Source organism: Cervus elaphus, chromosome 25, assembly GCF_910594005.1.
Source record: "Cervus elaphus chromosome 25, mCerEla1.1, whole genome shotgun sequence".
Classification (NCBI taxonomy): domain Eukaryota; kingdom Metazoa; phylum Chordata; class Mammalia; order Artiodactyla; family Cervidae; genus Cervus; species Cervus elaphus.
This window is the reverse complement of record NC_057839.1, coordinates 11,343,606-11,368,229: the sequence shown is the minus strand read 5'-3', so window position 1 is coordinate 11,368,229 and position 24,624 is coordinate 11,343,606. Positions and strand designations below refer to the sequence as shown.

At 40.6% G+C, this 24,624-nt stretch overlaps 1 protein-coding gene across 4 annotated transcripts in view; it reads left to right on the top strand.

Annotated features, from left to right (window-relative positions):
• ARHGEF28 (Rho guanine nucleotide exchange factor 28) overlaps nt 1-24,624 on the top strand; it is a 326,609-nt gene that overhangs the window by 54,606 nt on the left and 247,379 nt on the right. For all 4 annotated transcript variants that reach the window (XM_043887235.1, XM_043887234.1, XM_043887230.1 and 1 more), the window contains exon 2: nt 3,213-3,256. In XM_043887235.1, the coding sequence (XP_043743170.1) occupies nt 3,224-3,256 (33 nt within the window). In that variant the 5' untranslated portion in view covers nt 3,213-3,223. The remainder of the gene's footprint in view (nt 1-3,212; nt 3,257-24,624) is intronic.

Below are 24,624 nucleotides of genomic sequence, written 5' to 3'. Positions count from 1 at the left end.
TAAATAAGGGGATTTATATTTTAATCCCATCCAACAATTATACAAGAGTTTGTTTAAATGTAGCTAGTAAATTCACATTTTTCCTGATGTTAATCATTCTTCCTGCAAATTAATCAGAAGTTGTTGCATTAAAAAGAAAAAAACCCATGAAACATTTGGCAAGGTTAAAAAAGTATATTAGAAAGCCTTTCCCCAAAATTTAAAGAATGTGTGTATGAGGGCTTTTGTAGGTGGCAAACTTTAAATAATTTTTGCATTAAGATCACAAAATGAAAACATACAAATACTTTTTCAGAATGTTTTACAGTGGTGTGTACTGTCTACAACCTGTTTCTTTTGAGGTGCCTTTTCTTTTTCACTTATTAAATATCACCCCTCTCTAGAAGGGATAGGGTATTTATTTGAAAAATATTTTAAGAAAAATTTGCTATAAACAGCCAGTTTTAATCTTGGAAAGCCCAGCAAAAATTTGGAACACTTCTATTTTTGTTAGAAGATTAGGTAGTACTGTTTGGCAACTTTTTAAAGTACTTTGCTTCGATAACCAACACCCTTTAATGTGGTAAAGATTTTTATGGTCATTTCCCGTCTTGTTGCAGCGATTGTAAAGATTTGACCATGTTTAAAGGTCTTATTTCTATAAAATTAACCACACTGACATCCTGTGAAACTGTGTGCTTTTGGCTTCAAGTTCTTTGTTACAATATCTCACCCATGAATGACACAGTGAATGGATTTTGCATTTGTGCTTTTTAAACTTCCTGTCTGAGAAGTTGCCCTATCAGGGTTGTATTTTGGCCATTATTTATTGAAACAGTAATTCACTGTTCAGAAAATCTTCATATTCTCACCCAAAGTGATTTTTTTTTCCATTTATTTTTATTAGTTGGAGGATAATTACTTTACAATATTGTAGTGGTTTTTGTCATACATTTTTAAATGTATTTTATCAGACAAAATCTAATACCATCTTTACTTTCCTCTAACTCTATGGCGGGTCTTCCACACAGCTTAATTTGTCCTAATAAGCTTCTTAAAATATTCAGTTTTTAAAGTTTTGCTCCTAAAGGAACGTGCTTTAGTTTGTATACTTTGTGTTTTTTATTCTATGTTTCAGCCATTTTTTTCTTAGCGCTGTGTTTACACAGTAGAATGCATTCATTTCTTTTACTATTAAATAGAAATCTTCAAAGAATCTTCTGATATTATCAAGTTCAGTGAAGTTTTATAAAAGATTGGAATTGTGTATGGCATGACTGTTAACAGGTGAAAAATGATTAGTATTTTGAGACACAGCATACATGTAGTGTGAGAATCATGGTACATGTGCTGTGGATATACATACATTTGAAAGTGAAAGTCGCTCAGTCGTGTCCGACTCTGCGATCCCATGGACTATAGTCCATGGAATTCTCTAGATCAGAATACTGCAGTGGTCCCTTCTTCAGGGGATCTTCCCAACCCAGGGACCGAACCCAGGTCTCCCACATTGCAGGCAGATTCTTTAGCAGCTGAGCCTCCCAGGGAAGCCCTACATGTTTTAAGTTTTAATTATTTATTTTTGGCTGCACTGGGTCTGTCTGTGTTGCTGCGCATGGGCTTCCTCCAGTTGCGTTGTGCGAGCTTCTTTCTCATTGTGTTGGTTTCTCTTGTGGAGCCCAGGCCCTAGTCACACGGGCTTCAGTGGTCGTGGCTCTGGGCCCACAGCCCAGGCTCAGCAGTTGTGGTGCAGGGTCTTAGGGTCTTAGTTGCTGCTCAGCATGCGGAATCTTCCTGGCCTTCCCTGCATTGTCAGGCGGACTCCCATCCACCGTCCCACCAGGGAGGTCCTACATTCATATTTTAAATGCCTTCTTGATCATTTTGAATCTTGGGGGCGTGTACTCCTCAGTGCTCTCAGGGTGGTCATTATTTTTATTCCATCGTGTAGCTGATGAACAGGTCCTTTTGGGATTCAGAACCTCAGTTTTGTCATTTTTGTGGTTAGTGTTATTTTTAATTTGAACTTTCTCACCTCCTTAAACCATTCATCCAGTTTATGAGGTTAGTTTCCTTAGAAATCGTTACTGATAGCCTGTAAGCCCATTTAGGTGTGTCCACGTGAACTGCCACAGGGCACAAAGTGTTGAAAACGAGGACCAAGGCGGGGGCCCCGGCTGTCACCCCCTCGGCCTTGTGATGCCCTCGGTCTTCTCAGGATGAGTCATGGAAGGTGTCTCGTGCCCAGAAGGGTGGCCAGCGCCAGCATGTTTGTGAACTATTAGTAAAACGTGAGCTAAATGATTTTATAAAAAAATAAAATAGAATTATTTGTATTTGTCCTCTGGGTCAAGTCTGTCCTCTAGGGATTACTGTACTCAAGTCACAATTCAGGTGCTACATGTCTGCCCTCTTAAGAGACAGCCCCAAAGTACTGCCGCTGGTGGTGGCCTGGTGAGCAGAACTGTGTCCCAGAGGACACAGATGGCTTGGGGGAGAGAGGGAAGGTGATGGGGGCTGTGAGTCTCCTTGTGGACCCTGCTCAGAGTTCACATGCAGCCCACTCTTCACTTTCTTCCCATCTTGAGGTGTCTGTTGTTCAGCTGTGAGCTCTTTGAGGCGTGGATCACTTCCTGGTCATCTTTGTGCAATGCGGAGCCCACTGAAGGTGTTCAGTGAACCTCTTTTAAATGATGCTCCTTTTGTCTAAGCTGCTGGCTGGCTTCTGGGTGCAGAAGGGGTGTGTACAGCTAGTGGAGAGGCTGTTTAGCCTGACAGCGGGCTGCCTCCCTCCAGAGAAAGCTTTCACGTCCTGGGTAACAGGTTCTAGATCTGTCTTGTCGCCATAGGCTCCTGCGTCGTCCAGCCAAGAGTGGATTCTGACCTCAGAGTAGCCTAAGTGATTATCTAAGGCAAAACCTGCAACATGCTTGTGTTGGCCTTTCTTGGTTTTCTGATATATATGGATATTTTATGTTTGGGAGCAGTCAGTGGGATAATGTTGGCGGTGGTAGGTTTTCCTTATTGTAGATATTCATGTGAAAGAAGAAAGGGGGGGAGTTATTCTATGCGGAGAGCATCTTATTCCTTTGTTCTTAGTTTTGTCTCTGCAGTTTTCCTATCTAGCGGGTATCTTCCCTCCATGATGTTAACTGAAAGGCAGGATACAGCCCTACGGGTTGGTCACACGGGGACTCCTCCAATAACTCTGCTGTTCGTTATTTTCATTGCAGATGCGGAAACCATGGAGCTGAACTGCAGCGAAGTACCTCTGTATGTAAGTGCCTAAGCCCTGGGCTGCAGGCCTAAGTGGCTCATTCTTGGACTTGAAACCCACGCGACCAAAGTGGGAAGAAGTGTTTTGCTTGCTATTGAGTTGGGACTTTTAAAAAAGCACACACAGCTTTACTGTCACGTTTTTGCATGGAGACTTTTAAAACTGGTTGACTCCTGGTTCCAAAGTCTAGGTTTTAATGGTATTTTCCCGAGGAACTTTTAACTACATAACTTCTGGAAGGCAGCTCTGCTCACCACTGTATCACCAACGCTTAATTAACCTCTGGACTCAAAAATGCTCAGTTTATCTCTGTGGATGATTTCTGAACACATTATTATATGATATGCTGATAATAACCAAGAATGTTTTCTGTGTGTATCTTTGGAGGAGGGGGGTTCAATGACAGTTGGTAAGATGATAGGTAAAATCATGAAATAGGAACTCAAAGGCAAAAGTAGTGTTGGGACATACATAAAATCGGTGGCGGGGGCGGGGGGGGGTGTGGTGTGTGGGCAGAGCAGCCTGATAAGATTCCTGATCAGATGTGCCTTCTGGGCTGACGGAGGATTCTGTTCCTGAAGGCAGTTACTAGGTGTAACAGAAGTGAACCAATTGTCTCCCCACATAGAAAATGGCAGATGATTTTCTCTACCTTCCTTATTTTAGGCATAACCTCTTTTCTTGGAAACCTATGTTGGTGGTGGGTGGGCATGGGTGTATGCATTGGAACTGGAGTTTCAGGTAGCCTTTGAATCATCCACTCATGAAATACACCAAGAATATTAAATTTAGAATAAGGGTATGATCTCAATTTAGATATATCTCCAATAGACAAAATATCAAGGAACTGGAACAAATTTGAATAGAATCTTAAGTCAATTAAAATATAGTCATTCGTTTCCCCTTAGCACACATCACTCTCCAGGTGGCCCTCCCTCTCTCCCTTCCTCCCCCCTTCCTGCCCCCCCACCCTCCCCCAGCTGCATCCTCCCCTCCCCCTTACATATTCCACTCTATTCTCTGGAGAAAAACAAAATGATAAAATAACTGAATCATGAAAAAGCTGCCTTCTGGGTTACCCAGTGGTCTAGAGTGTTCTCTCTAGGTTGTGATTTGTAGGTCATAAAATGAATTATAGTTAGTTAGACTTGGCCTAGCATAATTAAGATTAAAAGAAGAGATTGGTTCAAGGCTAAATTTAGACCACTTTAGTCCCCATTTGGTCCCAAGTTTTTAATTTTTTAAATTTTTTGGCAACTTAATCCTCCTTAGCTTTATTCTTTCTACTCTGCTCCCATACCTCAAACCAAACAGATCTAAAATCTAATTATGATATAAAACCTTGTAGTTTTTTAAAAAATTGAAGTATGTTTGATTTACAGTGTTGGATTAGTTTCTGCTCTATAGTAGTGATTCAGTTATACACACATACACACACACATATATATAACTATATATATAGTTTTTTCTTTTTTATATTCTTTTCCATTATGGTTTATTATACTGAATATAGTTCCCTGTGCTGTACAGTGGGACCTTGTTATTTATCTATTTTATGTATAGTAGTTTGTATCCCAGGTGGCTCCGTGGTAAAGAATTCACCTGCTAATGCAGGAGTCATGGGTTCAGTTCCTGGGTTGGGAAGATCCCCTGGAGGAGGAAATGGCAACCCACTTCAGTATGCTTGCCTGGGAAATCCCATGGCAAAGGAACCTGGTGGGCTGCAGTCCATGGGGTCGTGAAAGAGTTGGACTCGATTTAGTGACTAAGTAACAACAATAATCTGCTAATCCCAAACTCCTAATTTGTCCCTCTTCCACACCCTTTTCCCTTTGGTAGATGTAAGTTTGTTTTCTATGTCTGTGAGGCTATTTCTGTTTCATAAATAAGTTCATTTGTGTTGTATTTTAGATTCTATATGTAAGTGATATCATATGGCATTTTTTGTTTTCTTTCTGACTTTATGTAGTACAATAATTTGTAGGTCCATTCATGTTGCTGCAAATGGCATTATTTCATTCTTTTTTATGGCTGAGTAATATTCTGTTCCATATATACACACACCACATCTTCTTTATCCATTTATCTGTCAGTGGACATTTAGGGCACTTCCATGTCTTAGCTATTTGTAAATAGTACTACTATGAACATAGGGGTGCATTGTATCTACTTGAATTAGAGTTTCCTCCAGATAAATGCCCAGGAGTGGGATTACTGGATAACATGGCAATTGTATTTTTATTTTTTAAGGAGCCTCCATAGTGTTTTTCCTAGGGGCTGCATCAGTTTACATTCTCACCATCAGTGTAGGGGGGTTCCCTTTTCTCCACACCCGCCACCCGCCCAACCCCCACCCCAGCATTTGTTGTTTGTAGACTTTTTGATGATGGCCATTCTGACCGGTGTATGGTGGTACCTCACTGTATTTTGATTTCTTTTTCTCTAATAATTAATGATGTTGAGCATCTTTTCATGTGCCTATTGACCATCTGTATGTTGTCTTCAAAGAAATGTCTATTTTGGTCTTCTGCTCATTTTTCATTGGGCTTTGTTTTTTTGTTATTGAGTTGTATGAGCTGTTTATATATTTTGAAAATTAAGCCCTTGTCAGTTGCATCATTTGCAAATGTTTTCTCCCACTCAGTAGGTTGTCTTTTTGTTTTGTTTATGGTTTCTTTTTCTGTGAAAAAATTTATAAGTTTGATTAGGTCTCATTTGTTTATTTTTGCTTTTATTTCTATTGCCTTGGGTGACTGAGATAAGAGAACATTGCTGTGACTGATGTCAGAGAGTGTTTAGCCTATGTTCTCTTCTAGGAGTTTTACGGTGTCACATCTTGTATTTAAGTCTTTAAGCCATTTTGAGTTTATTTTTGTGTATAGTATGAGGGATTGTTCTAACTTCGTTGATTTATATGCAGCTATCCTGGATAGCTGCATTCCCAACACCACTAGCCGAGGAGACTGTCTTTTCTTTATTGTATGTTCTTGCCCCCTCTGTCGCAGGTTGACTGTAGGTGTGTAAGTTTGTTTCTCTGTTCTGTCCCGTTGATCCATCTGTCTTTTTTGGTATGTGCAGTACCTACTGCTTTATTTACTGTAGCTTTGTATTATTGTCTGAAGTCTGGGAGGATTATGCCTCCAGCTTTCAAAACCTTGTAATTGATCAACACTTTGGTATAACTATTTTGAACTGAGACTACCAGATTAAGACCAGCTTTGGCAAGAGTCAATACACATTGCTTAAGGAGAGAAGACAAGCAGACCAAAGGGAGCAAAAAAGTATTTTTTTTAAAATTATCAAATAATATAAACTAATTAGGAAAAACCAAAAAAAAATACAGAAAGTGTTAAGAAAATAAGTCACTCATAATCTCATCCTCTATAGATAGTTTAAAACAGGGATCCCCAGCCCCTGGGCCACAGACTGGTACTGGTCTGTGGCCTTTTAGAAACTGGGCCCTCAGCAGGAGGTGAGTGGCGAGTGAGCAAGCAAACTTAATCTGTGTTTACAGCTGCTCCCCATTGCTTGCATTATCACCCCAGCCCCACCTCATGTCAGATCATTGGTGATATTAGATTCTTATAGGGGTGCGAACGCTACTGTAAACTGCATGTATGAGAGATGTAGGTTGTGTGCTCCTGACGAGAAGCTAATGTCTGATGATCTGAGGTGGAGTTGAGGCAGTTGAATCATCCTGAAACCATTCTGCACCCCCCAGTCCATGGAAAATTTGTCTTTCGTGAAACCATTCCCTAGTGCCAAAATGGTTGGGGACAGATGGTTTAAAACATTATTATTATTTATCAGTGTAAACATGTGATTTTCTCATTTTACATCTCTGAAGTTGAGATAATCCCACTTCAGTGTTGATCCTGGCAGGTGTCATGAAGGAGCTGTCAGTACCTACGCATGTGTGACCTTGGTCACAATGGTCCATGCTGTTGTCATTTTAAATTGCATATGTGCCTTTCTGGTTCTGTATGAGTTAATTGCTTTCAGAATGATTTCACTGTGATTTGGCATTAAAAAGTCAAAGTTACTGTGTATATTGAAAGACATGGAAAGAGCAACATGATAATGTGGTAAAGTCTATAAATTTCGACAAGCTCTTTTAATAAGCATAAAATCTCACAAAACTTGGCAGCTTTTTCTCCTAGTGGAATATAAAATGCGTATTATAACTGGTATCCAGATGAAATGCACTATGTTTAGCATAACTGAAACGTGCTTTTTCACTTGCTGTTTTATGTCAGCATCTTTATGGATGACCTAAGCCAATCTGCCCATTTGACCGCATGCAGGAAGCAGTCAGTGGGGAGGTACTGTAATGAAAACAAGTTTTAAATCAAATTTCATCAGATGAGTAACACATAGGCAAAGCAGACACAAGCTAGGCTATTATTTGTTTTTGTATCTCGGGGCAGGCTTCCTCTGTGACCTTCTGTCTTCAGATGTTTCATAAATATTCACTTCTGTTTTCTCCTAGTTTACTGAGATCTGGTTATAAGCACATAATATTTTATTCATATTTATTATATTATATATATTTATTTAAAAATACATGCAATAATCAACACCATTTTTAATCCTGTTGTGCATAATGATGTTGACATTTTGGTGTATTTTTTTCCAGAGTTTTATCTATAAATTCGTGTTTAATTTTATTGAAGTTCTTTTGACATTTATTTACATGATGTGTTTTCTCATGTGACTGATACACTCAATCTCAGAATTTTGATACTTTCCAGTGTATTTCCAGTGATTCTATCTAGTTGTCATGACTAGTTCTTTTGGAAAAACAAGATTGACTCTAAGTGTGATTAAGAGAGAACCCAAACAAAACTAGAAGTTATGAAGAGTCCTGAACATATTGAGATGATTATCTGTTGTCGTTCAGTCCCTCAGTTGTGTCTGACTCTTTGAGACCGCACGGACCGCAGCACGCCATGCTTCCAGGTCCTTCACCATCTCCTGAAGTTGGCTCAAAATCATGTCCATTGAATCAGTGATGCCATCCAACCATCTCATCCTCTCTCATCCCCTTCTCATCCTGCCTTCAGTCTTTTCCCAGTTTCAGGGTCTTTTCCAGTGAGTCAGTTCTTCCCATCAGGTGGCCAAAGTACTGGAGTTTCAGCATCAGTCCTTCCAATAAATATTCAGGACTGATTTCCTTTAGAATTGACTGGTTTGAACTCCTTGCAGTCCAAGGGACTCTCAAGAGTCTTCTCCAACACCAAGTTCAAAAGCATCAATTCTTTGGTGCTCATCCTTCTTTATGGTCCAACTCTCACATCCATACATGACTACTGGAAAAACCATAGCTTTGACTAGACGGACTTTTTTTTTTTTTTGACTAGACGGACTTTTGTTGGCAAAGTAATGTCTCTGCTTTTTAATATGCTGTCTAGGTTGGTCATAGTTTTTCTTCCAAGAAGCAAGCATCTTTTAATTTCATGGCTGCAGTCACCATCTGCAATGATTTTGGAGCCTAAGAAAATAAAGCTGTCACTGTTTCCATTGTTTCCCCATCTATTTGCCACGAAGTGATGGGACCGGATGCCATGATCTTAGTTTTTTGACTGTTGAGTTTTAAGCCAGGTTTTTTACTCTTCTCTTTTACCTTCATCAAGAGGCTCTTTAGAACCTCTTTGCTTTCTGTCATTATAGTGATATTATCTGCATATCTGAGGTTATTGATATTTCTCCTGGCAATCTTGATTCCAGCTTGTGCTTCATTCAGCCTGGCATTTCACATGAGGTACTCTGCATATAAGTTAAATAAGCAGTGTGAAATATATAGCTTTGATGTACTCCTTTCCCAGTTTTGAACCAGTCCTTTGTTCTATCTCTGGTTTTAATTGTTGTTTCTTGATCTTGATTATAAAAAAATACTAAGCATAATTGTATGCTAATATACTGGAAAAATCTTTTAAGACAGGCTTTAAAAACATAAATTGTAAGATTTATCTCAAGAAGAATTAAATCACATAATGGGGCAATAATCATGGAGAAAAAAAATAGATAGCAATTATTCCCCAACTTCTGTCCATCTTTCACAAAAGGATACTTCATTCAAGTGGGTCCTATAAGTGGTTTCTTTTTGGTTCCTTTGATTATAACCTGTTTTGATTTATTTCTTACAAAACTTTTATAGTTAAAATGTTTTTCCATCTTTATTTTTGGGTCATCATAGAGAATCCGTCTTAAAGATGGTAGATTCTTTATACCTATAGAAGAGAAAAATCTATGGATGTAAGTCTTTCCCTGCCCCTGTCCCCTCCCCCCATACATTTTGTTTGAATCTGTAAAAACTTTCAACTTCCTTTTTAAGGTTTTATCCTTTGGCCTTTCATCATTGTTTTCGCCTTCTAGAATAGCTGATATTCTAAGGTTGGACTGTTCTAACTCTTCTTTCTTTTTTTTTTTTTCGGTCTTATTTCTGCAAGCATGTTTTCTTTTCTATTTTACTTTAGTTTTCTTTACTATGAAGTTTATTTCCTGCTTTCCAGAACAGTTTTGGACCATTACTTTGTTTTTAGTTTCTGTGTAGTATTTTCATATCTTGACATGGTATGTTTCTTCTTATACCCACCTAGTTTTATTGTGAGCACAAAGCAAGAACTTAATCTTTTTTTTTCTGTCTTCCAGGAATCTGTTTCAGAGGGAGGGAAGCATAGTCTCTGATTATGTGTTTATCTGATCACGTGTTTTAAATGTTTTCCTTTATTTTGGGGGGGCAAACTTTTTTCTCCATGGCAAACATTTCTGTTTGCTTATCTTTAGAAATGGGACAATCTCAGTACTGGGAATGCAGAAATATTCCTGAACTCAGTCTTAGATTTACCCTAATTTTTAAAATGAACTGTGGAGGTCTGTTGAGTTGTTATTGTAGGAACAGAGAAACACTGCACTATAATAAGATTATAGAAGAAAATGGAGTTGGCAGGACTGATAGCCAAGAGTTTATAATATTGATTTGCAAACCTTAGGGATATAAGCATTACAAATCCAATTTTCAGCCTCTAGCAGCTTCCTGCATCTGTATTTTGAGGGGAACTAAAGGAAGCAGTTCTGAAAGGCCAGGCTGTTTGTTCCCCATTGAAAAGCTAGCAGAGGCATGCCATCTGGTTTGAAGTCTAGGCTTAATTTTCAGATAGAATAGTAGCATGGTTTTAGGAGGAGATGTTTTAAGCTAGCAAAGAGCTGTAGTGAAGAAACTAATGAGAAATGGGAAAGCCTGGAAAAGTGTAAATTATAATGATTATAACTGATCTAAGATACTTATTTTCTAGCTTAATACTCTTTAATGGATACACCACTTGAGAACATACATTCTATATTTGAAGTAAAGTTATTTTTTATTTTTAGTTGGTTTTTGTCGTATTTTTATTTTCTAGTCTGTATGTAAAAAGAGGAACTGATGCAAGTACAGCTTAAAAAGAGATTTTGCTTGCTGAATATCAGATTGAATTTTGAAAGAGAAAATGTTTGTACATTCACAAGAAAGATTGTATGTTTTGGCTGAATTTTTAAAAAAGTATTGTTGATTTACAATGTGTTTCACGTGTGTAGCATAGTGACCCAGTTTTTGTTTTGTTTTACTTTACAGATTATATTCCATTGTAGGTTATTTGATTACTTTAAAAATTGAGTTTTCTCTAAATTTTTGTTGATTAAGGAAGGTTATAAAACACACATGTGGCTTCCCTGGTGGGTCAATGGTAAAGAATCCATCTGCCAATGCAGCAGTTGCAGGTTCGATCCCTGGGTCAGGAAGATCCCCTGGAGAAGGAAATGGCAAACGACGCCAGTATTCTTGCCTGGAAAATCCCATGGACAGAGGAGCCTGGTGGGCTACAGTCCATGGGGTTTCAAAAAGTCAGACACAACTTAGCAACTGAACAACAACATAAAATACATGTTGTTATGTACTTCATCCAAGAACTTCCTTTTCCACATTAATTATGTTTTTATTTTTATATAAAGTGTAATTAGCATTCATCTTTCCAAAAATATCAATTCAGTGCTGTAAACAAAGTAGAAGAGCTTTTCCTTGAGAAATTGTTGATTTCCAAAGGTTTTTTTCTCAATAAAATGGGTTTATTTGAAGGATTATTTAAATCATGTTTGCTTATTATAAAAAAGAATAAGAAATTACCAAGAAGAAAATAGAGATCACTTCAGATTCCACCTTTGGATGAATTTTCATTCATCCAAAATGTATTTTGATGTATTTTGATAACAGTCCTTTCAGAAATTTGTGTGCATGCACACACACACACACAGTGCATGAAAGAAATCATGTAAAAAGCTGTTCATGTTATCTTGCACAGATCCCCATTATTCTCTCCCCATTTCCATACCTCCACTTCTGTCTCACAGGTAACTCTTGTTGAAACCTATTGCAGTCATTCTCAACAGCATTAGCCTCCTTGGGAAACTCATTGGAAATACAAATTCTCAGACCTTACTGCAAACCTACTGAGTTAGACACTCTGGGTGTGGGGCCTAGATATCACCTTCAGGTGATTCTGATGTGGGCTAATATTTGAGAATCACTGACTTAGTGTGTATATTTCTACATCTTCCTGTGCTCATACAACCCTATACATCCATAAATATAGACACAAGTTTTAATAAAATCATTTTAACAAGTCTGAATCAGGGAATTCTCTGATGGTCCAGTGGTTAAGACCCTGCGCTTTCAATGCAGAAGATGCAGGTTCAATTCCTGGTTGGGGAGCTAAGATCCTACAAACTGAGTGATAAATGGCCCAAAAAAGAATCTGGATCACATTTATATAAACTTCTATATCTTTTCTAACCCAGCATTACTTTGTGGAAATCTTTGCAAGTCATCAGGTGTAGCTCTAATTCATTCTGTTTAGTAAATGTTTGTGTGGGTTAGGCCCCTTCTCTGTGGATCGGTATTTACTAGACATCCTTGTCCATATGTCCTTATTTATGCATACTTTCATTTTTATGGGATAGATTCCCAGAAGTGGAATTGTTGGATGAAGAATATTACATACCTCAATTCAGTTCAGTTCAGTCGCTCAGTCGTGTCCGACTCTGCGACCCCATGAATTGCAGCACGCCAGGCCTCCCTATCCATCACCAACTCCCGGGGTTTACTCAAACTCATGTCCATTGAGTTGGTGATGCCATCCAACCATCTCATCCTCTGTCGTCCCCTTCTCCTCCTGCCCCCGATCCCTCCCAGCATCAGGGTCTTTTCCAACGAGTCAACTCTTCGCATGAGGCGGCCAAAGTATTGGAGTTTGAGCTTCAGCATCAGTCCTTCCAATAAACACCCAGGACTGATCTCCTTTAGGATGGACTGGTTGGATCTCCTTGCAGTCCAAGGGATTTTCAAGAGTCTTCTTTAACACCACAGTTCAAAAGCATCAATTCTTCGGTGCTCAGCTTTCTTCACGGTCCAACTCTCTCATCCACACATGACCACTGGAAAAACCATAGCCTTGACTAGACGGACCTTTGTTGGCAAAGTAATGTCTCTGCTTTTTAATATGCTGTCTAGGTTGGTCATAACTTTCCTTCCAAGGAGTAAGCGTCTTTTAATTTCATGGCTGCAGTCACCATCTGCAGTGATTTTGGAGTGCAAATGTAGTGTAAGAGTTCACATTTTATTCAGCAACTTTCAGATATACTTAATATCTAGTTCTTTAGCCCTAACAACTGTGGTAATTATGAAGTTGGGGTTTATAAATTCATTTTCACTGTGCAAAGAAGGGTAGCATATTAAATTTTGTGTTAAATTTTATAAAAGTTCCAAGAAGTTCCCTTGTTTTAATCTTTGTTTTGGGGAGAGGGCATGGTGCCTCATTTCTGCTGTTTCTCAGATTCTGGCTAATATGAACATCTAATCCATGGAGAGTTTTATAACATCTGCAGAGGGTGTGTCTATAGAACTTTGTGTGTGGGCTCTTGCTCTCTTCCACCCTTTAGATGTGTTAATGGTAGCAATCGACTGAGGAGAGTAATCATTTCTTCTGCTGCTGCAGATTATATAACCATTTGGACAACAGAGTTTTAGCTTCAGGAGCTTGTTGCCAGTTGGATCTAAGTGGCTTCCCTCTTCCCGTAGCCTTTTATAGTCGTTATTTCGTTATTCTTTTATCCTAATTCAGTATCCTGCTGAATTAGGTCTCAAGTATATTGGTTGCTGTTAGGCCCACTGTGTGTAATTGAAGGTGTAATCTGATATTTGGTGATCTAATCAGTACTGTGAGTATTTGAGGTGAACCTCCTCCATTCACCTCTTCTATCTCCGGGGCTTGGTAAAGTGTCATTGAATTCCTTGGCTGAGCACACTCTCCCAGGCCCCAGCCTTCTGGAGTGGGACCCCAGGACAGGGCCCAGGGAGGCCGTTTCCTAAGGAGGCTGTAAGTGACTTGGTTGCTTTGTTCTGTGCTCACCTGGTGGACGCCTCCTTCCTGACTCCCACAGATTCCTTCTGGCTTCTGGTTCCTGTCGAAGGAAATCCTGTCCTCCAGATGCTGCCCCTTCTCTGCTTGTGGCTCCCCCGATGGGCCTCCTGTGATCAGTCCCTCTTGACCATCAACTTGGAATCTTGGTATGTGGAGTCACTTTTGAGATCTCTGCCTTAGCCACTTGTTCTTTGCAGAGGAGGACATCCAGGTTCTGAGAGGGAAAATCCCTTATTTGACTATGTTAACTCAGCTGGTTTGACACTCAGGATTTGTAAATGATGTATTGGAAGCCACAACTTTTTTTCTTTTTTTTGGCTCAGAAAGTTTGCTGGTGGCAGATCCACAGTAAACCTGGGATTTTTGCATCTTCACTAGCTAATCAAAATGACCTCTCCACGGCACTGTTACTACAGCTCATGTCCCCGTTGGCCAGGTCCTTATTCTGTCCTTTACCACCCTGCAGTCTCCCTTTGAGCTTTATGACATTGAAGAGTGGTATAACTTCTTGGGCTTTCAATTAAAGTAGCTCTTTTTTTTCCCCTCACATTTTTTTTTATCCTGCTAAAGGATGCTGCTTGTCACTAGGCAGCCCCTGACCCTCTAAAGCTCATTTGCTCACAAAAAGCTGGGCCTGGGAACTGATGATCCTTTGTGCCATCAAGCTCTGGAGCTCCACTTAGTAGTAATGTTGCTAGTTCAGGGGTCAGGGGTCAGGGCTCCTCCGGCGGGGGTGTCTCTTAGCACATGTCAGTACAGCTGGTTCTGGCTTTGAGAATGGGATCAGGAGGGGCATTTGCCTGAGATGAACTTATTGATCACACGTTTACTTTGTGCAAATGTGTTTTTAGGAAATTATACTAAGGTTACCTGTTTTGACTTAACCGCAACAGCATGAGCATCTCAACTAATTGCTACCTGTTGGGTGGCTTCCTCCACTGTTGCTTAAGCTGGGCTGGCTGAAGTCAGCTCTGCTTCGATGGTTCTTGCTTTCTACCAACTTAGCTTGACCTTTTTCTGCCTGCTGTTTCTCCACTTGATCCTGCTTTTACCTTTTGGCCTTCTCTCCTGCTTTCCCTAAGGAAGGGGCAAACCAACTCCAAAGCAGTGTGTTGTTCTCATTGCAGAGCAGGAGAACCGTGGTAACTACCCAGCCCCACCAGCAGTCACATGATGTCAGTTCCTGTGAAGTCCTGAGCTCCTTACCTGATGGTTCTGGCAGGTGTAGAGGGGAAAAAAAAAACACTTTTCAGACTCGAGCAAAATCTTCAGCCTAGAGATGCTACATAAATCCTCCCTTAGCTTCCTGCCTGTCCAGGTTCTTAAGGAGACACTACTCTTTGCCCTCAGCACACTGGCATTTGATGGTGCCCCCTTCTACTGTTATCTTGAGATGCAGGCTTCTGAGAAAAGACCTGAAGGTAAAATGTACACGTGTAGGAAACTTCTGGAAGAATTCATTCCAGCACACAGCATCTTTGAAGGAATGTCTTTGCTGGTGTGGGCTGGGGGTGGGTACATAAGACAAGTGTTCTTGTCTCATTTCCCATTTTTCAGTGGCAGCCTCCACAATTCTGGGTAACATGCAGGCTTGTGTCTTTTAATATAGAACTTGTAGTAATTGACATTTTTGTTCTATTTGATTTTTAAAATCAAACTTCCAGCTTAAGCAAGAATTTTAGGCGTGATGGGTGTGGGTCAGATTTTTCTTTGGGAGAACCTGCAGTAGAAGAAGTAAGATGTGAAGCAGTAAAAAATGTTTTATTTGATATATAGTGATTCTACATTCTCAACAGTTCTTGTCCTACACCCCTGAGGGCATGTGCTATATGGTTTGAATACTGTTATCTCAGACTCCTGACTCTTTTTCCTCTCTGTAACTTGATACAGTTTCACTTTAACCTTGTTTTTTTGTTTGCCTTTCTTTTCCAAACTAGATTCAGGAAGGGCACTGTTTGGCTCTTGCTCAGTCTAAGGTTGTTCTTAAGTCCCCATGAAGTGCAGGGTGCTTTTCCAGTCACTAAGGATGTAGTCGAGAGGGAAAGAGAAAAGGTCCTGGGACCTCACTCTGTCGGAGTCCTCTGTGAGTGGAGAGGCAGACGGTAAGCAGGTAAAGAAAGACATAACAACGTCCACTTGTGATGCGCGTTAGGACCAGACAGTGGTATGGTACGGTAGAGGGTAGTGTGTGTGTGTGTGTGTGTGTGTGTGTGTGTGGTTTGATAGGTTAGGAACCAGAGTCCCTCGAGAGCCTTCTGGTAGAAGCTCTGAGGCCCTGAAGGAGGGGTGAACCCCCTGTGTCCGAGGGATCGTCAAAGGCCCCTGTGGCTGGTGTGTGGTGAGGGAGAGGAGGTGGGCTGGAGGGGTGGGCGAGGCTGCGCACCGAGAGCTTTGTGGCCAGGGTGATGAAGTGAGAGGTCAGCGTGGGAGTCTTGCTGGGGAGATGGCCTGATCTGGTGTTCACTTTAGACACGTGTTCCCAGTGCTCTCAAACGCTGTTGATCCTCTTTCAACCTGTGCTCTTTGTTGCACTTTCTTCTCCCCTGCTTACGTGGGCGTTCCCCCAGCCCATTGCTTTCTCTGGCAGCTCATTTCTCCTTGGTTTTTCACCCGCAGCTCCTCCTGAGGACTCCCACACGCGGGCCCTCCTCCTGGCTTCTGCCCCTGCTACATCTTCTGTTTCCAGCTGGCGTGTTGGCTCTTTCCACCCAGTTTTTCAGCCCTGGCTTCAAATCCAGACTGTTATATTTTTAAAAACTTTTCAAGTTCCCTAACCAATCCCCTTTATAACCTCCTGATTTGTGTTACTCTACCACTATTCTCCCAGGCATCCTGGCTTTGAATCCGAGTTTTCCTTATTCTTCTCTTACTATCTTATGTATTTGATCAGCCGTCAAGACACGCTGATGGTCATGACTGTCTCTTTTCTCTTGTCTGCTGTGATTCTCATTCATGTTTGCATTGCTGCCTTTACCCTCTGCAGAGCTGCCTGTTCCTCAGACTTTGCCCACTTTTTTCTCCCCTTCAGATGTTGGTTATCTTCTTGTGTTAATCTCTTGTTTTGTACTCTGTCTGTTCTAATGAGACAAGTCCACTGTCTACCTTGGTGAGCTTTCTTCATTCTCTTATTTGCAGAACTTTGTTCAAACTGGTCCAGTTCCGTAACCAGGAGTAGCCTCAGGTAGGAGTGGGTTACAGTGTGGTATTTAGGTTACAATGCTGGAAAGCTGTTCAGTGGGTATTCTTTTTCTTTTCTTTTTTTTTTTTTTGTGAAGTCGCTCAGTCGTGTCCGACTCTTTGAGACCCCATGGACTGTAGCCTACCAGGATCCTCAGTCCATGGGACTTTCCAGGCAAGAGTACTGGAGTAGGTTGCCATTTCCTTCTCCATCAGTGGGTATTCTTTTTGGCAATTTGCTAAGGCTTGGTTTCACTTTATGGGTTAAGTTACTGTTTTGGAAGCTGTTTCTTATCTCCTGGGTATGTTGGCAATGATCAGGACGTATTGTTGCCCCAAAGTGCTTTGGGTATAGCCTGTGGCCTAAAGGGCTGGACTTTCCAAAGGTGAGGCTAAAATTCAAAGAGAACTACAGCTCTTTGATTAAAAAGAATGAATTAGTAAATTTAAATTGCCACCAAATAATACTAGATTCACACTACTAAGTAGGACAAAATCATTTGGGGCAAAGTAGACATTTGGCTCCAATGAAACAGCTTAAAAGCCAAGCATTTCTAATAAACTTGTTATGTGCTCAGCAGTGTACAGTTGTTCTTTAATGATGTCTCATTTAATTTTACAAAAACTCTGTGGGATAGGGATTATCTCCATCTACAGATAAGAGAATTTAGGTTCAGGGAAGCAAGGTGATGCTCTTTTATCAGCATGTATTTATCTGGGCCAGTATCTGGGATTCTCACTGGACTGAGTCAAATGTGGCCCCCCAGCTGAATTCTGCTGGACCTTGCATTTGAACCCAGGGTCTTCTGACTCTCACTCCAGGATGTTCTCGATTATAGCAAACTGTCCCTTGAACACAGACTTTTGCACTTTGTTTACATCAAAATACCAAGTGCAGTGTCCAGTGTATTGGAGAGTTTCCAGAAATGTTTGCTGATTGCATTTCTAGAGAGTCACTGAGGATGGAGATAAGCTTGATCTCTGACTCTTAACAGGAGCATTCTAGACAATGACTGTGGTCACTGGGGAGTGGGTCCAGTTGACAAATAGGCTGATAGTTAAAGATGGCGCTTGGTCCATCTGTGAGATTGTACAGATTCCCTGTACTGTGAGCTCCAGCCAAACTCTCCTCTTAGTTTCTCATGAGTATCATGCATCTTCCTACCCCTGGACGTTTGTATGTGCTATTCCCCCTATGTGGTACACTCCTGCTCCTTCCTGCTGTGTATAATTATTACTGTGCAGGTTTCAACTCAAATCATACCCTCAAAGTCCTCTAGATACTCTATATTTTACATTTTTGAGGAGATTTTACTTATTGTTTTGTTTAATGTATCTTCTTTTTAGCTTGTAAACACTAGGACAGCAGAGATTTTAAACTTTCTGCCCACTGACTTTCCAGTACCAGTTCAATGCCATGTTCAAAAAATATTTGTTGGATGCATACTTGATTTTAATTTAGTGGCCTTCAATAAACAATGTTCTACAAACTTACGGTTGCTTGGCCGGGGAAGGATGGGAGGCAGGAGTAGTTAGGGAGTTTGTGATGGACCTGTACGCACTGCTGTGTTTAAAGTGGGTAACCAGCAAGGACCCACTGGATAGCACAGGGTGCTCTGCTCAGTGTTATGTGGCAGCCTGGGTGGGAGGGGAGTCTGGGGGAGAATGGATACATTCCCTTCTTGCTGTTCCCCTGAAACTATCATGACATTGTTCATCTGCTGTACCACAATACAAAATAAGAAGTTTAAAAGAAAAAAAGAACAACATTCTATGTTCATCTTGGAGCATGCTTTAGTTTTGTTTGCTTGTATCTGTGTGGTTATGTACCTTTCCGCAGCAGGTATGTGACCATCCCTGTTTTGGGCTGGGGACAGTCATGCTAGCTTTCTGTTCTCCAGGTGCATGAAGAGTCAGAAAGATGGCCAAGCAGGAAGGGAGCTATCACCATGATGGTCAAGAAATTGGGAGGTTTGGGAGGAAATTGTCCCAGAGTTTGAATCCTGACTAAATTTGGAAGGTACTGTATGGACTGTATCAAAATTATGCGTTAAATTAAGGAAGTCTTTGTGAGGTAGAAAATTCCCAGCTGAGAATTAGAATTTAAGAGTGAGGAGGTTCTGATAAAGTAGGAGGGAGTGAAAAACTTGCCCTTTCTAACAGGAGATACTTGAAGAGTCCCCTAACTTGGGGAGGATGATCTATGAACCATGTCCCATGCACTGCACCTCTGTTTGGCATCTTTACTGATAACCACCCAATATTCAGTTATTATGTTCCATGTCTTTGGGGGAAAAAAATCATGGCACTACTACTGTACTTGTTGAGAGTGCCTTGTAGTACTCTACCAGATGTTTTCACATGTGATCCATTTCATTAGCACCACACGTGACTGTTTAGCAGAGGAGGTGAACCCAGAGATATTAAGTGCCTTTCCCTGAGTGCATTCCTACGTGCACTCATTCCCACGACAAATTTTTTGGGCCAAGGACTATATGAGGTACAGGCTGGGACAAATCCAGGTTTTATGGGGCCTGAAACTTCTGCAGTTTTTCTCTTTCAGAAAAGGAATATAAGGCTACAAGTATAAAATTAGATTGAAAGTAAGTATGATGAGAAATTACAAAATTTGAAAAAGTGGACAAATCCCATAAATATAAAAAGTAGTCCCAATATTCCTCTTAGCCAGATGCTCCAGTACCGCCTAGCAGGAAGGGGAGTGTGTCTGGGGGAACTCGAATGAAAAGAGAGGTCACGCTTCACTGATGGCAGTTAAAGTGTCTCCCCCACCCCCAACTCCAGCGTGAAATACAGAATAATTTTATTAATTATTTTTCCTGTAAAAATTACCCAGCATACTTTGGGTGAACACGAGATCTCAGCCAGATTTCCCAGGGGTCCCTGTTGTTGTCTTCCTCTGGTCATGGTGACCACCCCGGGCTTGTACAGGTCAGACTATCCCACTTTAAAGATTATCTTACTGTTGTGGATCAGACAAAACTGACTGTGTGAACGTGATGTTTAGGCTCTTCCAGGGCCTTGGAAGAGGGCTTGTGAACCGGGAGCCCTAAACGTAAGCTTCGCGTGGGCGTTTGTGTGCACACATGTGTACAAACCTGGGGGAAGCAGGCTGCCCCGCCCTCAGCTTGCTAGTGGGGAGGCGGCAGCACACTCACCGAAAGCGCTTAGTGATCTGTGATGAATGGCTTGATGAAGGCAAGCTGAGGATGCTCCTGAAAACCCAGAGGGGTGTGGGGGACACTTTTCAGAGAAGCGTCCTGGGTTGAGAAGGGTAAGTGTCAGGGTAAAGAGCAGCCTAGATAGAGGGTGCTGAGTGGGAGGGCACATGCCCTGGTGAGAGCCATCTGTTAGGAGGGGAGGGTTGAGGTCGGCCTGGGAGGGAAGATGATACAAGATCGATTCTCAGATGGGGGCAAAGCAGGCATCGAAACCCAGGTCTTCAGACTCTGCGCCACTACAGTATAAGATGATCCATGCATTCTCTGTGTTCTCATACTTAATTTTGCAAACTCTTTCCCTCCTAAATGTAGAGGAGACCATCATTCAGCCTTTTCTGACAGATAGCAAAACTGTTGAGGGCAGAATCAGCAGCCCGAGTCAGAGCGGGGTGGGGGGACAGTTTCTGGAGAGAGTTGTACTCCTGAAACAGTGACTGTAATAGCATCCACGTGGGAACCCTTTGTGGGTGCTTGGCTGTCGAGGTTCCATATTTCCCCAGCAACTTGTCTCAGTTAAGCCTTCCTCTGTTTGTGAAGATCAAGAGGATCCACCAGAGAGGGAAATTAAGGGGGAAAACTCAAGAAGCAGTTTAGAAACAGTTGCTGGTCTGGATCATGTCGAAGACTTTATCTTCTATGGAATTCCACACAGAAGTATGCACTTCTGTGCCAACTTGTAATTCTAAATGCCCAGGCTGTGGAGCAGCATGCAGATGAGGGCTGGTCTCTGCGATTATCTGGGTTGTGGGCAGTGGTGACCTTCGGGGGGAGTTTGAAAATCTAGGTCACTAAAACCAAATATATTTAATAATCTGACATAATAGTTTATTGTTTAGTATATGGTCATAGTTATTAAAAGTGACTTTCTAGAAATTGGAAATATAGCTTCTTTTATTTCCTTGAGAACAGATAATAAGAAAACCCACAGGAAAAATGAAATGGTTATTGAAATATTCATTTTCAGCAGAGATTTTCAGCGCATGGTTTAATAAGGTTGGATCATTAAGCATCAATCCACTTAAAGGTACTTGGCCACACATAAATTTATAGGTCAAATAGGAATCACACATCTTGCCATTTAAAATCATCATAAAATGTTGCAGTGCATATTTTGGTAAGAAATTGAAAACACTTTATGTAGAATGGAATGTAAAGGATTAGTGGTGCAAACAGGAGTTGAATGGCTATGTGTATAAAGTCCAAGGCTGACTTTTCTAATCACTTGGCTGCTTTTATTTTGAATTGTGACTATCTGATTCTTTATTACCTTCCTTGTACCCTTTTTAAATAAACGTATTTTGGAAAAGTTGCACACAAATAAAATAATATTTTAGCAGGAGAGTACCCTATTTGATAGGGTCGCACAGAGTTGGACACGACTGAAGCGACTTAGCATGCATAAATGCATTGGAGAAGGAAATGGCAACTCACTCCAGTATTCTTGCCTGGAGAATCCCAGGGATGGAGGAGCCTGGTGGGCTGCCATCTATGGGGTCGAACAGAGTCGGACACGACTTGAAGTGACTTAGCAGCAGCAGCAGCAGCAGCAGTGAATACTCTTGATAGTCCCACCAGTTGTATGTTTGAATTCAGATTTTTATAAGCTAGGTTTGTTTGAACTGGGTGCACCCTATACATCTTTGTGTGTTCTTGAATTTTAAAAAGACTTTTGTACATGAGTGGTAAAGCTTAAACATGAAAATAGATGATATTTGTCAAAACTGCTGACTGAATTCAATACTGAGCTCCCCCTTTCAGGCCAAACAGGAAAGAAAATAGGCCAAAATGTGGAGGGTATAAGTTAGAATGTGACAGTTTGTTGGTGGAATTTCTGTGGGTGGCTGCCATTGTGCTTTCAGTCGAACTTGAGATCACTGGGAGGGATACTGAGCCATTAAATTGTATGTAGCTCTGCTCTTGATAAACATTGAGAATTTTTGAAGCATTTTTTGATAGTGGAAAATAAAAGTACCTTCAACTTCCACAGATAGGTAGCTAAACTTACATTAATATACTCATCACCCTCCTTCTCCACCCTTGCTAACCCCTGGCAATCACTAATCCATTTTCCATCTCTAGAATTTTGTCATCTTGAAAATGTTATGCAAATGAAGTAATGCAACATGTAATCTTTTGAGGTTGGCTCACTCAGCATGTCTTTAAGGTCCATCCAAATTGTTGTATCAGTAATTTGTTCTTTTTCATTGTTGAGTAGAATTCCATGGTATGGGCAGACCACAGTTTAACTGTTCACCTATTGTATTAGGACATTTTGGTTGCTTCATATTACTTACTATAAGTAAAGCTGCTGTGAACAATTGTGTAGGTATAATTTTCATTTCTCTGGGATAGATGTACCAGAATGAAGTTGTAGGTTGCTGGGTTAGTGTATGTTTTGTTTTTAAAGGAAGTGCTAATTTCTTTTCTGGAGTGGCTGTAGCTTATTACATTCATGCCTATAATATATGAGAGATCTAACTTCTTATCTGCATTTAGCATTGTCAATATTTTTATTTTAGCTGTTCTCAAAGATGTGTAGTGATAGCTTTTTATAGTCTCTGCTACAGATTTTTTCCCTTTATTCTGGTAAAATATGTATAGCTCATTTTAACACTATAGCTATTAATAAGTATACAGTTCAGTGAAATTACGTACATTTATATTGTTGTATAACCATCACCATGGTCCCGCTCCAGAACTTTTTCATTTTCTCAAACTGAAACTCTGTACCCATGAAACAATAACTCCCCATTCCTCCTTTCCCCAGCCCCTGGCAATCTCCATTCTGAATCTGAATTTGACTACGTAGGTACCTCACAAGTGGAATCATACCATGTTTGTCCTTTTGTTTCTGACTTCTTTCATTTACTATAATGTTTTCAAGGTCTGCCTGTGTTGCATGTGTCAGAATTGTATTCTTTTTTAAGGCTACGTAACATTCCACTGTATATGTACACTAGACTTTGTTTATCCATTCATTTGCTAGACGTTGAGTGGTCTCCACCTTTTGCTGTTGTGAATAATGCTGCTATGAACTTTGGTGTACCAGTTTCTAAGTCTCTGGTTTCAGTTCTTTTGTGTGTATATCTAGAAGTAGAATTGCTGGATCACATGGTATGTGTGTGTTTTGTTTGCTCAGTTGTGTCTGACTCTTTTCAACCCCATGGACTGTAGCCCGCCAGATTCCTCTGTCCATGGGGTTCTCCAGGCAAGAATACTGGGGTGGGTTGCCATTTCCCCCTCTCGGGGATCGTCCCGACCCAGGGATTAAACCCGAGTCTCTTACTTCTACTGCACTGGCAGGCTAGTTCTTTACCACTAGTGCCGCCTGGGAAGCCTGGATCACGTGGTAATTCTATGTTTAATTTTTTGAGGAACCACAAAACTATTTTCCACAATGACTGTGCCATGTACATTCCTATCAGCAGTATATGCCACTGGGATTTCTAATTTCTCCATGTCCTTGCCAAAACTTTTTTATTTTTGATACTAACCATCCTTGTGTATGTAGAGTGGTCTGGTACAGATTTTGATAAAGAGATTTCAGATGTTTCTTCAGCTATGCCTATAGTAGAGATTACTGATTAGGATCCTTTAGACCTTTCAAATTGTGACAAGTTTTCATTCTGCTTTAGGATGAGATTAAAGTTAATTTACACATCACTATGAAATTTTAGATATTTCTCACTATCTGAATATATTTGGATCTTGAATTCAGATAACAAAAGTTAATGTGGTAAGTTCATATAGTGAAGAATACTCTAGCTAAATCCTTTTGAGTAGGAAAAGTTGAGAGTTCAGATAGCAATATTTTAATCTAAAAAGTTATGTAAATCTGACTAAAAAGCCAGAAGTGAGAGTGGGAGTTTAGAGAGTGGAGATTGTTTTAAAGTCATTTGTCATGGACAACATTGCAGGGAAAGCTTAACCAATTTATGTAACTACATGTTTTATGGTTAAATTGGTGACTTTAGGTCAAATTGCCTGAATGATGTTTAAAGAGAATAACTTTCTATAGTGCCTTGAAAATCCAAACCCAGAGTCTTTTTGGGCTTGGGGTTTTCTGAACCTCACTTTATTGATTCTTTGATTCCTAGAAGGCAATTCCTTAGGAGATAGGAAAAAATAGAGACTCTGGTCCCTTTTGGGAGCTTCCTGTGGAAACAGGACTCCTGAGGGATGGCACTTAGGATGGCTCTCAGGCCTTTGGCCTGGGTCAGCCCAGAAGCCCCAGGCAGGTCAGGGAGGGCAGGTGACTCACAGTGGTCATTGCTTGAACAAATGTCTATTGGGCTCACCTGCTACCTTCCATGGATTGGTGAAAGTTGGGTTATGGACCTTGTCTCTTTTCCTTTCACTGTTTAGGGTAGTAATTGGGAAATCTTAATTTTTTTACCTATCCTTTGCCAAAAGTGTGTGTGTGTGTATTGTGAATATTACCTGTGTATGTAAACTGCATATTCACTTTCCATGGTCATCTTTGTTTAAAAGAGAATTT